At 41.6% G+C, this 17,071-nt stretch overlaps 1 protein-coding gene and 1 pseudogene across 1 annotated transcript; both read right to left on the bottom strand.

Annotated features, from left to right (window-relative positions):
• Positions 1 to 1,354: 1,354 nt before the first annotated feature.
• LOC103715832 lies at positions 1,355 to 2,772 on the bottom strand. The gene has a single exon (XM_008803590.4). It carries the CDS (start codon positions 2,562 to 2,564, stop codon positions 1,689 to 1,691), a length of 876 nt encoding a protein of 291 aa, XP_008801812.1. The 5' UTR covers positions 2,565 to 2,772; the 3' UTR covers positions 1,355 to 1,688.
• An 8,268-nt stretch (positions 2,773 to 11,040) lies between these two features.
• LOC103715830 overlaps positions 11,041 to 17,071 on the bottom strand; it is a 32,629-nt pseudogene continuing 26,598 nt past the window's right edge.

The raw sequence follows: 17,071 nt of genomic DNA, 5'->3' as shown, positions 1-17,071 counted from the left end.
GTAAATATTATAGCAAGTGACTTGCGGATAAAAAATTAACATGATTATACATCAACGTATTTTCAGCATAATTTTGCTCAAGAATTTATAAACACAATCCAATTTCTGAATTTAAAAAATCTATATTGTACATGTAGGATTGATGATGCGCTTAATCCAGTGATAAATTTAGGAAAAGGATAAGAAGAAGACGAGCTGATAAGGAGAGTACTAGAAAAGAAATGTCAAAATGTGTTTAAAATTTGATTCTGGATATTGATCTTGCACCAAAAGAAAGCTACCAGATAACAAAATCAATATTTTAAGCATTGGCTCCCATCACTCTGTTCTCCTAACCATTTTGAGCATTTAAATAAAGCTTAGCAACTCAACATACCAACCACCATCCACTTAAACAAATACGAGTTAAATTATTTTTCTATAACCAAAATCTGCACTTCAACGGTGTTTGAGTAACAGAAGCTTTGCTCACCAAATTTCGGCATTCGGTTATCTAAGTTCAGACCACCAAAACCTTGGTCACAAGAGAAGCATTACAGGAAACTTGGGGACCACCTTCGAAACAAGAGTAGTAGCCTGCCTCGAGCAAGTGCCAAAGGAGTTGTTGATGCACCATCACGCACGGGGAATGTGGTTCGTGAAAGATTTTATTACACATTTTAATCCTGATGGTTCATAAAAAACCAGAATGGGGTACACTAAGAAGTATGCTGAGGGGGTTGGGTATGCAAGGCATTTTACTTTTTTTTTTCTTTTTAAGTACAACAGCCGATCGGGTGTAAGTATAGCCAACAAAATCAGAAAAGAGGAGACAAGGCATTGACGCATAGCTATCCCAGATAAAACTACCTGCACTCTTCTAAAAGTCTGCGGATGTTGTGAAGCAGCGGTCTATCATCTGCAATGCACCTCCAACCCAAGGCATTTTACTTCAAACACTATTACAACCACGATAAATATAAAATCCAAAAGTTTTTGTTTTAGTAAAATAAGATGAATAATTCATATAATTTTAGTATGGACGATCTCAAAGCTGCTCCATCAAAACAAAGAGAGCACCAGAGCGAATGATCATAGGCTCCTCCCCTAACGTTCATTTCCAAATCAATAAGGTAGTGAAATTTTCCTCACCCAAGAGTGGCCACCATGGTATTATTAAATTAATTTCCAAAACAGAATCTCCCAATATTCATTACTAAACAAGTTTAAGGATATAGATTCATCAAATTATACACATCATTATACAATAATTGTTACTTGAAGAGGGGAAAAAAATCTAATTTAAGTTTCCTAAAAGCACAAGCCCAAAGGTCCCAAAACTTTTCCATAGCACACGTTCACACTGATCTGCTGATTGAAAAAAAAACTCATCTGCTAACAAAAATGAACAAGTATGAACGGAAGTTCCATAGAAGCAGAACCGAAAGGTCACAAACTTTTCCATAGCACACATTCACACTGATCTGCTAATTAAAATAGACAAACTCATCGGCTTATAAAAATAGCTGGATACGAACAAACTCTCTCCCACCACTCAAACCACACAAATTTACAGGTAAAAAGGCTATCACCGACAGGCTATTCGGTTCATCTTTTTGACTATATACGAAGTTTCTAACAAAAAAAAGAAAAGAAAAAAACAATAAGATGATACCTCCTAAAAATTTAAAAAAAAGAAAAGAAAAATATCAGTAGGGGTGGTGGGTCCGGCTAAGCCCGTTCACATTGGCGAAGAAACCAACGAGGTCCGGCTTGTACGGGAGGAACGAACGCCGCCCGCCCTTCGCCGTTTGCCCGCCGCCGCTCCTACTCCCGTAGTAGATCCGGTGGGCGGTGACCATATCCACCTCGGTCGCCTTACCTCCCTTCTTCGCCCCTCTTCTCTCCTCCACCTTCTTCTCCCCCTCCTCCGCCGCCGCCTCGACCTTCTTCTTCTTCTCGGAGCTCCGGCCAGGGTTTCTCTCCTCCGCCGCAAGGAATACGAACTTCTCCTTCCCGTCGCTGCGGCTCCGCCCGACGAGGTCCCGGATCCGCCACCGGAAGGATGACCCGGTGGAGCTGCTCTTCTTGCACCGCGGCGGCGACGGCGGCACCGACCCTGGCGTCCACACGCAGTACGTCTCCGGTGGGATTCCATCCAGCTCTTCCATTTCCGAGGACGACGACGACGACGACGCGTTCCTCTCCTCGATCAACAGCGTCCTCAACGGCAGCCGCACCGACTTCTCTCCCACAGGCCCGCCGCCGCGGCCGCAGCCGCCGCCGTCGGCAAGGAGCAAATCCCGGTTGAAGACAGGGTACACGGGGCGAATCTGGCCGTTGGAGAAGATCTCGTCGGCGGTGATCGCCGAGCTGGAATTCGGATCTTTGATTACGAAGGCGAATTCGAAGTCCTCGCTCGTATCGTCATCGTCATCCTCCACTTCGTAGTCAAGCTCCGGGGCGGCGGATATCTTCTCGGGGGACTCGACGGCGGCAGCGAGTCGATCGCCGGCGTCCTCCGCCACCGCCTCTTGAAAGCTGGAGGAACCCATAAACGCCGGGCTTCCTCTATCCTCTTCCATCCCTATTCCTTCTTACTCTCACTTCCGCCTCCTATAATTCTATTCCTCGCTTCTTCTCGTCTGGAATTGGGGATCGAGGTTAGAATTGCGATACGAATAAGGAGGGATTAAGGAGCTCGTAGTAGGGGGGAGGAGGGGGAGACTGCGTTAATAAAGGGGAGGGAGAAAATGACAGGAGGGGCGCGTGATACGGAGGGGGAAGTGGAGGTAATCCCCGAGCCCAACGTTTGACGTTTCCCATTTTCTTGTAGGTGAAGTCACACGTGTAAATGCAAATGCTGTGGCACGTGTCATGTGTTCTTCTAGAACGTCAGGTGGTTGGGCGTGTACCCCCTCCCAGAATCCAGACCAAGTGGGGGTCTCCCTTTGGCAGAAATATGGGGATGGTGCCTCCTTAGTCCTTATCTCAAAGCATTTTCTTAATTAACAAGGATGGTCCGATAAAAATTTCCATTTGAAATTTGAGCCACTTCTTGCAGAGTCCTTCTGAATCCATTCTGTGCATTTATGCATGACAAAGAGATCTTATCTACCATGTGATGGTTCAGATAGGTACGATCTTCAGTAATTTCTACATTTCTAGAAGATCGTATTGCTCGTGATTATCTGGAAGATGGAATTGCCCATAAATGTATAAGAAAGCAATTATAATTATGATAATAGTCAAGGTTAGGGTTGGATGGAAACTATGAAATGAAATTTATTTGGATTTAATTGAAGGTTATTTGCCTAAAATGGAATTATACTTAAAATGAATTAAAGTTGAAAATTGATATTGGGTTAAATTAAAATTTTATTCGAAAGGAAAAATATAGGATTATGTTACTTCCATGTCCTGCTGTTAAAATATTGCCATATGCATTCTAATGGTGATAAATTCACATAAGATAATGCATTGCATTATCTTGTGATAGGAAGTGTACTTGATTCTTTTTTTTTTAAGAACATAGCTAAAACGAATGAGCAATAGAGCCTATGTTTGAGGCTATTTGACCAATTGCTGCTACACCACCTTGGCTAAAGCATTGGTTGCCTTTGTTATTCTCTCTAGGTATATTATCTACCTTGTTTAGCCAATTGTTGATATATGCGACATCTCATTAAAAAAAAAGAAAAGAAAAGAAAGAAAGAAATGAGGAAAGGTAGGAAGAAAATATTTATGTGCAACAATGGAGTGCATGCAATAAAATGGCATGCAGGTTCTCATAATTAATTATCCAAACAAGTTCCTATGCATTCCAAAATATCTGTGCATTCTGCAAACCATTCTTTGCAACCTATTCGCAAGTTTGGCATAGTATCATGGTTTCAAGCACCATTAGTGTATCATAATGGTGCTAAAGCTGATATAGCTCTGTTATTCCCCACACAACTAACCTTTTGCCTTACCAATAAATGCCCATTGAATAGCTATAACAGCAAAATTTCGTCCTTTCAAGGGCTCTCTTCCTAGGAAATGAGGTATGACTGTCAGCCGGCTAAATATTAACACCATAGCCATTATTGTGGCCAACTAATTAATATTGACATTGCTACCCCAAAACAATCACTTGATTCCTTGTGAATGATGGTGATTATATAAAAAATGACCGTTATTTCTATAGAAACAATTTACAAACTGACAATTATGCCCTCTACACCAATGGATGGTGGCTGGCGCCCTCCATTGCACCATTGTTTGCAATAGTTACTCTGTAACGCATTGCTCTCACAACAACAAAATCAAATCTAGTAATATCACCATCCTCTTGCAACACATTTCACAGACACCTGCTGTTGGGGGAAAAACCCCAAGTCATGCCATAACGGAGGCGCTCGGCCAAAGAGTGCCGACCGGAAAGGCGCCTGGCCAAAGAGCGTCGACCAGAGAGCTGCTCGGCCAAAGGATGACGACCAGGAAGGCGCTCGACTAGAGGGCGCCGACCAGAGTGCGCGCCAAGAGGTGCCCAACCAAAATAAGCTGCTCGGTTAGAAAGTGCCGACCAAAGACAGCGCCGAGGCGCTCTGCTAGAAGGTGCTCGCCTAAAGGGCGCCGGCCAGGAGTACTCAAAGCAGCTCCGCCACAGGGCGCCCCATTGGGCGATCAGCTCGGCTCGGCACCCTTGCCGAACCGATGCCTTTACCAAATGTTCAACCCCCGCCTAAAGTCCAAGGGACTTGACAACTCCTACGGCTTGCGACCTGCCACTATCTCCAAGCCATCAAGGCATAAGATCTCCGCAGGCGTTCGGCACGACCTGCCATTAATGCATGAGACTCCCTCAAGTCTCCGATGCACTCAGGCATTTAATGAACACGGCCCAAGACGATCTCCGGATCACTGAACCATCAGAGCGCATGGCTCTACCTGACCGCCGGTTCATTCGGTAATAAATGCACTTACCATCCACAGACCCCAGGCCCGCTACGGCCGGCGGTTCAACCACTCCAACAGGTCCGATCGACCGTGACAACTCCCTGGTTCCGGTCTGATTCGGCCCCGTTCTCCACTACGCCATAAATGGGCCAAATCGTGCCCAATTATTACGGACAGGGACAAATCCCCCGGTCACCTCCCAGGTAACGTAATCCCCTCCTATAAAAGGGAACCTGGGGAGAACCAAGGAGGGGGGATAACAAAAAACGGAAACAGATCCCCGGGACTGAACCCGCCGGGAAGCACAGACACAATTGAGGACATCATCCTCTTCGTCTTCTTTATCTTATCCAAATGTTCTCGCTGTCTTCTCCATATACTCTCTTCCCTGCTTTCTCCACATACTGGCCCCCTCTGACTTAGGCATCGGAGGGCCGGCGCCGGGGAGCCCGGCCACCGGTTTTCCTTGCAGGACTTGCACACCCCCCGCAGCGGAGGACGCAGCCAGCCGGCGCACCGCCGCCCGCCTCCTGCAGCAGCGGAGCTCCTCCTTCCCCGGCTTCACGGCGGCCCCCGGGTCCAATTTCCAGCAACACCTGCAATGACCACAAAGAAAGTGAATGGAAATCTTTGATCCTGATATGTTAGAACCTCCTTGGTAGCAAAACTTGACTATAGATGGGAACAAGTTTGCATAAGGGGAAGAGAAGGAAATTCACTGTTGAAGCTTGCCAAACTCTCAAAGCAGGCACACAAGAAGAAAATAAGAACTTTAGGTGTATTATCTTACCTAAGCTTACCCCCCAAAAAAAACAGAAGATATGTTCTTTTTTCATTGGGCAGCATGTCTGGACCCTATGTACTTCTTAGAAGGGTATAAATACAATGTAAAATAACCAATCCATTGTGGACAGCCACTGCTTAGCTAACTTTTACAAGATTAAAAATTTTACCTCTTTCACTAGGCCCCACTATGTGTTTGTTCTCTCTCGACGCCCTTGATATGTACAAAACATAAGGCATGCTATGATCTTTAATTTCGTTAGATATCTTTTTCTTATTCGCATAATTAAATTTGTATACTTCAAGATTTGGAGGTACAGTACTTCTCTTGTTCTCTATTTTAAGAGTAAGAATTAGCTGCAAGGCATTCATCATCAGCAATGGACAATGCACGTAATGACATTTTTGGGTTGTATCTATAAACATATATTGCACTGGTTATGTCTCGAGTTAATCTATTAATAATATTCAGATTTTTTTTTTTGTAGATATTTTCCGTGCCTGATCCCACGTTGTGCAACACTGCTTCTTGCTTTACGCGTCGAAGGTTTTCACCACTCGCTTTCCGCTGCCACTAACTGTGTATTGCTTCTCACACTCCTGTCCTCGTCAAAGCAAGTGCCGTAACCACTTACAACAATGTAGCGGCATAGACTCTGGCCCTACAGAGCTTTTTCTTTTGGTTTTGTTGCATGTAGTTGATGTGCCTCTTCCAACATAATTCAGCTTTTCGTTATTAATAAGATTTCATGCCCGCACTCTTCTTATATTATGTTCTCATTTTTCACCATCACTCTCTTAATTTATATTTTGCTCCAATTATTTCTTAGCTTGATTTCTTTTTTAATGAGAGGTTATCTGCAAGTCTGCAGACATTTCATGTGATGTCTCACTTGAGGATATGCCTGCAATGCAATGATACGATCTCCAATTAACAACAATATTTTCGTCGATAAGCTTTGCATGTCGATCGAGAAGACCAATCTGTTTGATATCTACCCAATATCATATATGATTTTGTTAACTTTAATCTCAAGTTTTGATTTTCGAAAGTACAGCACCAACCAAATTTTAAAAGGAGTGAACTTGATCTATACCCAACATAAGAACTACCCAAATTTTTTAAGGACACGTCGATCCTAGCAGAAGCATGGCCACTGCAAATCAGAATTTTAATAGTAATATTGTACTGTCAGAATATACACAAAACAATTGCATATTTTAGACGTAAATAGGTTTCTGATTTTTAGTCCATTGCAAATTCATCAAGAGAAGAGAGAATCTATCTGTCACATGAGACCTTTTTTTTTTTTTTTGGGAGCAAACACCACTAGTTCTTCTGGATGCCAAACACCACTAGGTTTAGGGTCACCTAAGTTCATTGAACATTGCATCCAGTATCTACCTAGCTACTTTGCCAACTCGAGCATACCGTTCCTGCAGGATATATAATTGTTTGACATTCCTACAGCAGTGCAGAAAAAAAAAATATTCGTCTTACAATCAGGAATCCATTGCTCAACTGATGGAAACTTGAATATGATGGATTTGGTAGCAGTAGGTTATAATAATAAAGCAAGTTACATATATAAAGTGAACTGAGCTTCTGTTTTCCAATTGGGTGAAAGTATCTTGGAATTGGACAAGAAGTTTGTCTGCATCTTAAATGATAAAGGATAAACGGAGTACGAGTTCAGGTTTTCTTTGTTTGCTTGCTGAGAAAGTCTGAGCAAAAGTTATACCGTAAGGGTGCGACTTTGTTTGCTTGCTGTTTCATAACTTTCAAAAGCTTAATACCAGGGACCGAGTCTCAGGATAAAATTATAAACTTATATACTATAAGTCAAAGATGAAAATGATTTCATCATGAAAGCTATGCGTGCATGAGAGGTTAAAAATGGGTTACTTAAATCAAGATAACATATGTTGTAGTTCTTTAAAAGTGTTTCAGGAACTTAATACTATGTGATGTGATGATAATGACAAGAGAGGCGATAGCCATGATGTGTGTGGTAATACTTTTGTCTCAGTCCATGTATTGGTATATAATGACTGGTAAAGCACCAACTTTGTGCACATGGTGGGCACGCTCTCAGCTGGCAGCCATGATATGAAGTGCTAATTCATGAGAGACACTTGACGAGCCAAATGGCGTGCATTGTGGGTACATGTCATCACAATGATCCATGATTTGAGCTCAATAATTCAAAGACTTACAGTGTAGTTCGCATCAGATTACTGTTGATACAGAATTGCAGGAGTTGTGTGTCATGTTGGATGGGGACATGTACATGCAATTCCTATCGTAGGAACGGGCCTAAGGAAACTGATCTTTGCCTTTTAGCTTCCAAAGCATCAAGGTTTTCATCCAGATGTACCTACTTGGTTTATGCCGCTATGTTACTCATTCATACAGATGTATTATATAAATGAATATGCCTCGAGATACAAAGTTAATGTGTCGACATCCCTGCTCTTATTATGTAAATGAATATGCCTCGATATTTTGGTGTTCTAGTTTTTAGCTGTTCTCTATGACATAATAGGGGGATTATGTTTGAAAAGAAAAACATGGGTCCATCTTGGTATTTCCTACTTATAAGAAACTTTCTTGAGTTGTATCTTGGTGGAGTGGACATGGCCAAGCATCTCTTCTTGGCACATGTTTATATACCTTGAAAATCTTATGACATATCTCTTCCTGAATATGTTGTATGGTATAATAATAAAGCTGCCTACGTATTGAATGAAGTTAGCATGCTTCTCTTGGATAAAAAGAAAAGGAAGAATAGAGTTGAAATTTGGATTTATTAAAGTATGGGTTAGTTTCTTCAGCATGCGTCATCAGCCAAGCAAGAAAGACGACCTTAAGAAATATTGCCTGTCATTCGCTTGTTGCTGCAAGAAGTCTTCCTCAAACCTTGCATGTTACCGAAAGAACTTCATGATGAAGCATGTCAACTTGGAAGATTCCCGGTTCTACAGATGTGTTTCGTCACTTCATAGCTATGCTAGTTTATCATAAACATCTAAAGCTAGGGAAGTCCATTGATCGAATGGTCCAGATTGAAGTCCATGATGATCATACTTCTCTTAGGATCCATGATAGTTTAAATAATTAAACTGGTGTTACTGTTTAAGCCGGTCTGGACCGGACAGTTTGGCCACTTGTTTGGGTCGGTCGGTCGGCGTGGACGATAAAAATACTCTCGCCTTTTTGCGTGGAGGCCATTGGCTCGATTCCGTTAGTGGAGGAGGACCGGTCACATTCAACCCATACGCCACGCGTGACCCAATTTTACGTCCTTGCCCTCAGTCTTCGACAAACAGTATATCTTTTTGGGTTTTTTTTTATGAATACTCTTCTAAATATCGGATTTTGCATGAATACCCTTTCAAAATTGATATTTGCATGAACTCCGTGCGCTTTAGAATTCGTGAAAGAATTCTAAGTCTCTGACAAAGCATGTCCATGCATGGAGTTCGATGTCAGATTCCAATCACCGGTGCGTGGAAGTGCCATTAGAAGGGGTTAGAGGGGGGGGAAAAGAGCATCCTTCAAAGCATGCTCCAAGCTATGGAGATATTTCCCAAGTCACGAGACAGCAAGCCATGGAATGGAAGAAGCTCTCATGCGGTTTCTGATCTCACCATCACCACCAAGTTCGTCGTGACGATGTATGTATGTTAGCGTGCATCATCGATCTCGCGAGCTTTGTCAGATGTGAAACCTTGCCCTCGGTGACAAGGACATGCCAATTTCCTTTCCAAAGTGAAAATTAGTTGAGAGTGAGCTTGTCGAGCAAGTCTAGCATCCAGGTAATTGTGGTGAGGGTGGTGACATGTCCAGGCAAATATTTTAAACCAAAGCCACCAACCAATTGGTCTCCATCGTAGCAAAGGAGCCAACTAGTTTATTGGTAAAATCTATGGGCTTGTTTAATTTGCGGAGAAAGGAGAAGAAAAAATATAGTTAATGAAAAATTGAAAAAGTAGTTTTTTTATAGAAATAAAATTTTTATTTTTCATGGAGAAGACAAATCCATACGGCACATAGAAAAATCTAATTTGAGTAGACTGAAAATTAGAATATATGTTATAAAATATCTTTAAGCTTTTAAATAGAACGGAATTTTTTTTTTATTGAGAGTATAATATTTATTTTATATAATTTTTCTAAAAATTCAGATGCTTAGCCTAATATAAGCCACTTTAGAATGTCATTTTTTTATGGTCAATCATATATGCAAAATCTACTTTTTGAAACATCATACATTTAAGCATCAGTTTTTTAAAAAATAATATTCTGATAAAAAAAATTCTCCCTACCAATCAAATCAAATGAATCCTGTTCGGTTGCGCTGCAGACTGCTTCAGGAGGTTGCTGAAGGACTTCCAGCCAAATATAAGCCACTTTAGAATGTCATTTTTTTTTATGGTCAACCATACATGCAAAACCTACTTTTTGAAACACCATACATTCAAGCATCAGTTTTTTAAAAAATAATATTCTGATAAAAAAAATTCTCCCTGCCAATCAAGTCAAATGAATCCTGTTCGGGTGCGCTGCAGACCGCTTCAGGAGGTTGCTGGAGGACTTCCAATTCTGTCGCTCAAAACCACCAAATCCCTCCCCCCCCCCCCCCCCCCCCCCACACACACAAAAAAAAAAGGTAAATAAACAAAAAGCTCTGCTGTACCTGCACTTTAGGCAGCATTGGGCAACCATTCGCAACAAAGATTTAGGAGGCATGCCTAAGCTGTAAGGTATCTTTGTCCAACTCTGAGAATAATCTCACAGGGCACCTTAGGAGCCAGTATGCAGAGATGCACCCACATTGTTACTCGCCACGCGTCCTTCTTAGAGCAAGATAAATAGGTGAAAAGTGAAAACAGGGAAGGCCTTGATGTTCTGATTGTTGAGTTGACAAGAAACAATCATATTTAATACCAGTAAACATCAAAATATGCTTTATTCTTTTCGGTTAAAGCCTGAAGGACCGGCTACATAAACATTCCCTTCATGAATTACAGTACCGCCTCTCACCCATTTCACAAGGACGATAGCTGTAAATAATCTACCACACTGGCCCATTTCCGGCACATTGCAATCTACATTTTGGCAAAAGCATTTTAATTTAACATCCTGCACAAGGTTTACAAAACCAACCACAACTACTGCAGCATCGGCTTCAATCCAGGGTGCAACTGATGCTACCGAGAGCTCCAGTCTCCAAAGCTCAAGTGCTACCAACAGGGCCAAAGTCAATAGCAAACCCCTCGTTCTGAGACTTGAAAACCAATAAAAAACTGACACAGGTAGATACTCCAAACCCATAACCAATAAAAGTAGAGCAGGTTGTGTCATTTCATAGCGAGTTAGGTTACCTCAAGAAATAGGACCACAAAAAAAGAAAAATGTTCCTTAATGCACTGGCAAATCATCAGATCTCACATGCTTTATCCTTGCTTTCTCATGCTTAGCACTTGTATACATTAAAAATTTCTACTTACATTTGCATAGTGTACAATGAGGCTAGACAACCAGGGAAACAATCCCTGCTGGATTTTTACAAACACTTCAGGTATAATTAAAAACTACCCTCATGGTGTTCTAAGTTGTCAATGATTCTCCAGCCGTACACTCTGGATTATATTATAGTACCTTGGAAAGAATGTGGAATGTCGAGTAGAGAAAGTAAGGCAAGAGGGCTGAGATGACAACAACGAGTGCAGTGAGCCAATACAGGGGACTGGAGACGCAGGCTTCCAAGAAAACCCAGTACGCAGTGGTGGATATCGTTGGTGGAAATGAACCGTAGATTATTAAAAATATATACCAAAAGAAGATGCTGCCCCAGATGAAGACGTGATGGATCCATGTGAAGTAGCTGAGGTAGAGTGCCAGCTGGCAATTTACCGTCCACACGACAGAGGTATACATGGTTACACCAAGGATGTCGGTTCCTGCCCCATGACCGTCCTTGTGGAATGCTTGTTCCAGGATGGCACTGGTTGTGAAGTAGTAAATTATGACTGAACTGCAAACTCCATTAAGCATCCATCCTAGAATACGAGGCCAGCTGAAAAAGATGTTGCGCACACCATCTTGGTGCAACGAAGGGAACTACAGAAGGTGATGAAACTAAGTAAATGAGTCAGGAATCAATTGATAAACATGAGAATTATGATGTGATTATAATAAAAATCGCTCTGATTATTAGGTAAATAATAAACATTTGATTTCCCAAGGATATATTAATAAATAATGTTAACAATGATTACATTTGTGATCTACAATTGCACAACAGCTATGAGCAAGAGGCTTAGTTTATAACTTCTAATTTACTTCGCATGGAATTAATTTGAGGACAACAAAATTATTTATATATGAAAACTCATAGAAGGCAAGGAAATGTTGCTTAGTTTAGTATAGGAAAGGATACGAGGTTTTCTTTTTTCTTTTTTTTTTTCCTTCCCTGAAAAAAAGGATGTTTACCATAAAAGTAGATAACTGAATAATGGTTCACATGCAATGCTTTCAACTTTTTTTTTTTTTCAGAGTGATAGTTGAGCACGGAAGTCATGTTACATTCTACAGAGTATGCCACAGCCATTTACAGCTATAAATGGACCAAACCTGTTTACGAGCCTCACAATACCGATCAGCTATCTGCTGTACAAGTGCATGGATGGTGAGCCCACAAGGACATTACTATCCTTGAAAAATATGTATACATAGAACATAGTGTTTCACTAATACAAACAAGAAAAACACAGAGCATAATATCTTAGAAATGCCTGTCTCAAAATTCATGGATTGCTAAAATTACATGAGGCTCTTATATAATACACAGGAGTTATTCTAATCTATCTTGTTGTACTCTGGAAGTGACCTGAGGCACTAATGTCAAAATGGAACTAACTCTGTAAAGTCCAGCTAATTTTACAGGAACAGATGAGGTGCCGCATGCACACTTAAATAAAATGTCCTTCACCTTTGTAAATTCTTTATCGAAAATGTTAGGCATCAACCTGCCATTATGTTCTATATTAAGCAATCAGGTGGGCTTTGGGCCTGGAAGATACAATTGCTTTTAAGTGTAAGGAAAGCTTGGACTTGAAGATTTATGCGTAAGATCCAAGAAAAATTGAAGTTCTACATAAGACTAGACCAAACCCGGCCATGAGGAATTTATTCATAAACAATTACATACGCCAATGGGAACATCATCCGATCCTCTGCATCATTAACTGTCTTTAGAATAAAAATCAAGTTGGTTGTGGCCTTGTCTTAAAAGCAGATATGGAAAACCTCCAACTCCTTGGAGTGGGAAAAGATAATTAATGATATAATAAATTAAAGCAACAAATCCAACAAGCGCAGCATGTCTTTTGACCAAAATTTTGGAGTTTCCTCTTACAATTGACGCTACCTTTACCATCAAGATATCTTGAAATTAGATATGATGGAAACAAGTAAAATTTTTAGACCCATAGAGGTGTCAACAATGGAAACTGGGTCGAATTGCTGATTCGCTGACTAAGGACCGTGGGCTCACGAATCTACTCGTATGGAAGACTGCTCCTTCGAAGAGAGAAAGATGCACAAATGAAATGTTTGATTATGATCTCGTCAAATTCATCCTAGAGGAGAGGGTTTTTTGTTTTTGTTGGTCCATCAGTCCATGGCTTCCGATGAACTAAAAAATTCACCTTTAATTACCCGAGACCTTATCCATAAGTGCTGAAAAAAAGATGAAACTATAACATAATATAAATTTGAATTTCATTAATTTTGCTCAATGTTTCACAAGTTAACCACGGGCATACCCTAGTTTACATCAATAAATGAGATATAAAAGTATATAATTTACACAATGTAAGGAGGAGAGATGCATAATGACAGGGAGAACTTGGATCCAACTTAGGGACATGTAGATCCATCAACATCTCAGTTTGAACTTGCCCAGTCTAATGATGTGGAGGTCGATTTGATTTGGACTTGCCTGGTTCAGTGGCATGGGGGTCAACTTTGCTCGACAGAAAATTAGAGGACTAATTCTAGTCAGTTTGACCAAGGTCCAAAGACTAACCCTGACTAGAATTTGATCAAGATCAGAGGACTAATCCAATCATAAGCTTGACTAGGGTTAGAGGACTAACCTTGACTTAGAATTAACCAGGTTCAGAGGACCAGTAAAAATCTAAAATTCTGGATGAGTATGCAGCTATTAGGAGATTCCCACACATGGGTTCTCAAAGAAGACGGAGACATCAGGCATCTAAGTAATGCAGGAGATGTTGGGCTTTAAACAAAAATGACAATGTAGAAAAGGATATGTTCCGATTGGGGAGAAGGAAGATTTTTTTCAACCCGCTCAACTCGAATCTCTCGGAAGATAACTAGAAGAAGATAGAGTAATCTCAAAAGTAGAGCTTTAAGTCTCCTTTTCTTTTATTAATGATTAAAAAAATGAGGTACATAGTCTCTATTTATAATGTGAAGTCTGCCGTAAGCTCGTAACACAATTTGGGTCAGATTTCTCCTTCTAAACCTAGTAGGACTCCATTTCTTAAAATAGATATTACTAGTAGAAATTTTCTAAAAAAAGCTAAAACTTATGAGGACGTAGATCTCGACTCCTACATCAACTATGCCTTCTGTCGCTTCGTTTGATTTTTCTCGGATAGAGAGCTACACCCGATCAAATTCTTACCCAAAAAGGAAACTTTCAGTTTGACTGAACCTTTTTAGGGTCTAAACAATGAAATTTTATTTCAATTCAACCTCCTAGTAGTAGATTTCAAAAAGATACCCAATTTCAAAAAAAAATATCATCTCAATCGGACAGACCGAGTTATGGCCTCCTGAAGTTTGGTATGCAACTCGGCTTTCCAATGTGGCAGATCTTGCTCTTAGACCCTGTCCAGCCTTGTTCGCAGTGGCCAAAGTGGTCCATATTAAGTCTGAGGATCCTCCTCGATCAGGGCTCCTCCTATTTAGGAGATTTAGCTCCCACTAAATCAGAACTGAAGGTGGAAATGCCTGCTTCTCTGTCTTGCAGTTGAACCACCTAGCTTTATTTGGAGATGGTTTCTGGCCTGGCTCTTCTTTGCTCTTGAGTTTCAGAGAACCACTTGCTCTGCTCCTACATATGGACTTCGTGGTAGGGACACTTCTTACTTTCCTTCCTCATCGATGATGACTACAACGACTCCTCGATTTTGATCTCGGTAGATTGGCCAATGGAACCAGAGAACGAGAACTTAGCCTCTCATAAGTAGTATCAGATTTTTGTACCATCATCACAAACTTATTCCATGCATTAACAAGTCGCTTCGCTTGGGCAGCAATTGCAAGGTCAATGTTACCTTGTATTCTGGAGGCGTTGATCATAAACTCTTTACCGTCCTTCACAAACTGATACTTTTTCAGACGCCAATAGAAGACCGCATCTCGATCCCAAAGATATAAGCTCCCAAGAATAACCTGGCAAACATTTAAAGAAGCTACTTAACAAGTTACCTCGTCGATGTACATCTCAATTATAGGGAATTTGAAGGTACACTACTTTGTGATCTTCAATTCATCGTCTTTTTGAATCCAACCAAAAGGGTAGGGACGTGGATGAGGCTTATTCTGCAACCACAGCTTATAAACCAAATTTTCAGAGATGAGGTTTTTCTAGCTTCCACGATCTACAATAGCCTCAATGATGTTCTGTTTCACCTGAATCTTCAAGCGGAAGAATTCCTCTCGCATCTCTAAATCTGCTTCAGTAGCTACCTTGGGTTTTCTCGCCATCATGCTAAATTTGCAGTCTGCTTGCTCAAGCTTGGGCAGCTCCTCAACTTCTACAGCATTGAGAATCGTCGTTCTCTTCTTCTTAGAATCGTCTTCTTATTGTATCTTCCTCTTTGGCCGCAACTCGGAGTGAAGTTTCCAACACTCCTTGGTGTGTCCACGAAGGTTACAACCATGGTCTGCCGTACCAGCCCGTACCGGCCACGGGCCGGTACGTACCGGTCCAGCTTGGGACCGGTACCGGATCAGCGTGGAATCCGGTACCGGTAGTTTATTGTTGGAGAACCGGTAAGGGACCGGTACGTGACCGGTACGGACCGGGCCGAGCCGCCACCGGTACGCCGACCGGTACCGGTACGGCGGACCTTGGTTACAACAATCACAATAAGTTTTCTGAGTCGTGTTGGCATGTTCATGCTTTGCTCCCTCTCTTGACATGGATTTTCACCATTTTTTTCTGAACTTGTCGCCTTTTTTACCTTTCCTAGGCTGATTCTTCTCCTCAAACCCCATGGCTTTCACGTCGGCTTCGTTAATATTTTTCAACTTTGAAGAGTTTCAGCTCCTTTCGGATGTTCTCGTGGAGACCTCTAACATTCTACATAAAAATTACATGATCGTCAATGAAAATTTCAAAAAAGATTGCTTGCCTGTGAAACTCAGTGGTGTAATCCTGGACAGACTGATAGGCCTGTTAACGAACCGAGCTGCTCGGGCTCGGCTCGGGCTCGGCCCGTTAAAAGCTCGGCTCAAGCTCGGCTCGCTAGTCAAACGAGCTCGAGCCCGAGCCTAAAATGAGGCTCGTTTAAATTCGAGCTCGAGCCCGAGCTCGAGCCCGAGCAGCTCACGAGCCCAAACGAGCTCGAGCCACAACAGTGAGACTAAGAAAATGGGCCTCATTTTAATGATGTAAGAGCCTCATTTGTGGTATTTAATGTAGATTTTTGTTATGGGGCTCGAGCCCGAGCTCGAAATGAGCTTTATGAGCCCAAGCCTGAGCTTTTCTTTTACCAAACAAGCCCGAGCTCAAGCTCAATACAGAGCTCGGTACCGAGCCCGAGCCCGAGCCCGAGTTCTGTGAAACGAGCCGAGCCCGAGCCTCCCCAAGCTCGGGCTCGGCTCGGCTCGTTAACAGGCCTACAGACTGATCATACTTCTGCCGTAGGTACTGCTACTTGATCCACCGATCCTCCTTATGGCCGATTGGATAGAACTACTTAATTAGGCTCTTGAATTTGTCCCATGTCAGATTTGAAATGTTTCTCATATATGAATTCCAATAGATAAGAGCATGGCTAGAAAACTTGAGACGGGCAAGAGCTAACTTCTTAGAGTATCCATAGATAGTAAAGTATGTTTCTAACTAGTCTAGCCAGTTAGCTAGCTTTTCCATATCAACAACCCCGTCATATATAGGAATCTCGATTCTAGCCTCAACTATAAATAATTAAAAATCGAGATTTTTCATACCCGCTCATCCTCATCCTCCTCGCTGGTGTTAGAAGTATGCCCTAGAAGCCAATTTGGCTGACACATTATTAATTCTGGGACATAATTTTG

Source organism: Phoenix dactylifera, chromosome 4 (assembly GCF_009389715.1).
Source record: "Phoenix dactylifera cultivar Barhee BC4 chromosome 4, palm_55x_up_171113_PBpolish2nd_filt_p, whole genome shotgun sequence".
In the NCBI taxonomy this organism is placed as follows: Eukaryota; Viridiplantae; Streptophyta; class Magnoliopsida; order Arecales; family Arecaceae; genus Phoenix; species Phoenix dactylifera.
This window is presented reverse-complemented; position numbering and strand designations above follow the sequence as displayed.

Excerpts from the sequence above, each read along its gene's own strand:
- LOC103715832 (XM_008803590.4), bottom strand. The coding sequence starts at position 2,564 with ATGGAAGAGGATAGAGGAAGCCCGGCGTTTATGGGTTCCTCCAGCTTT.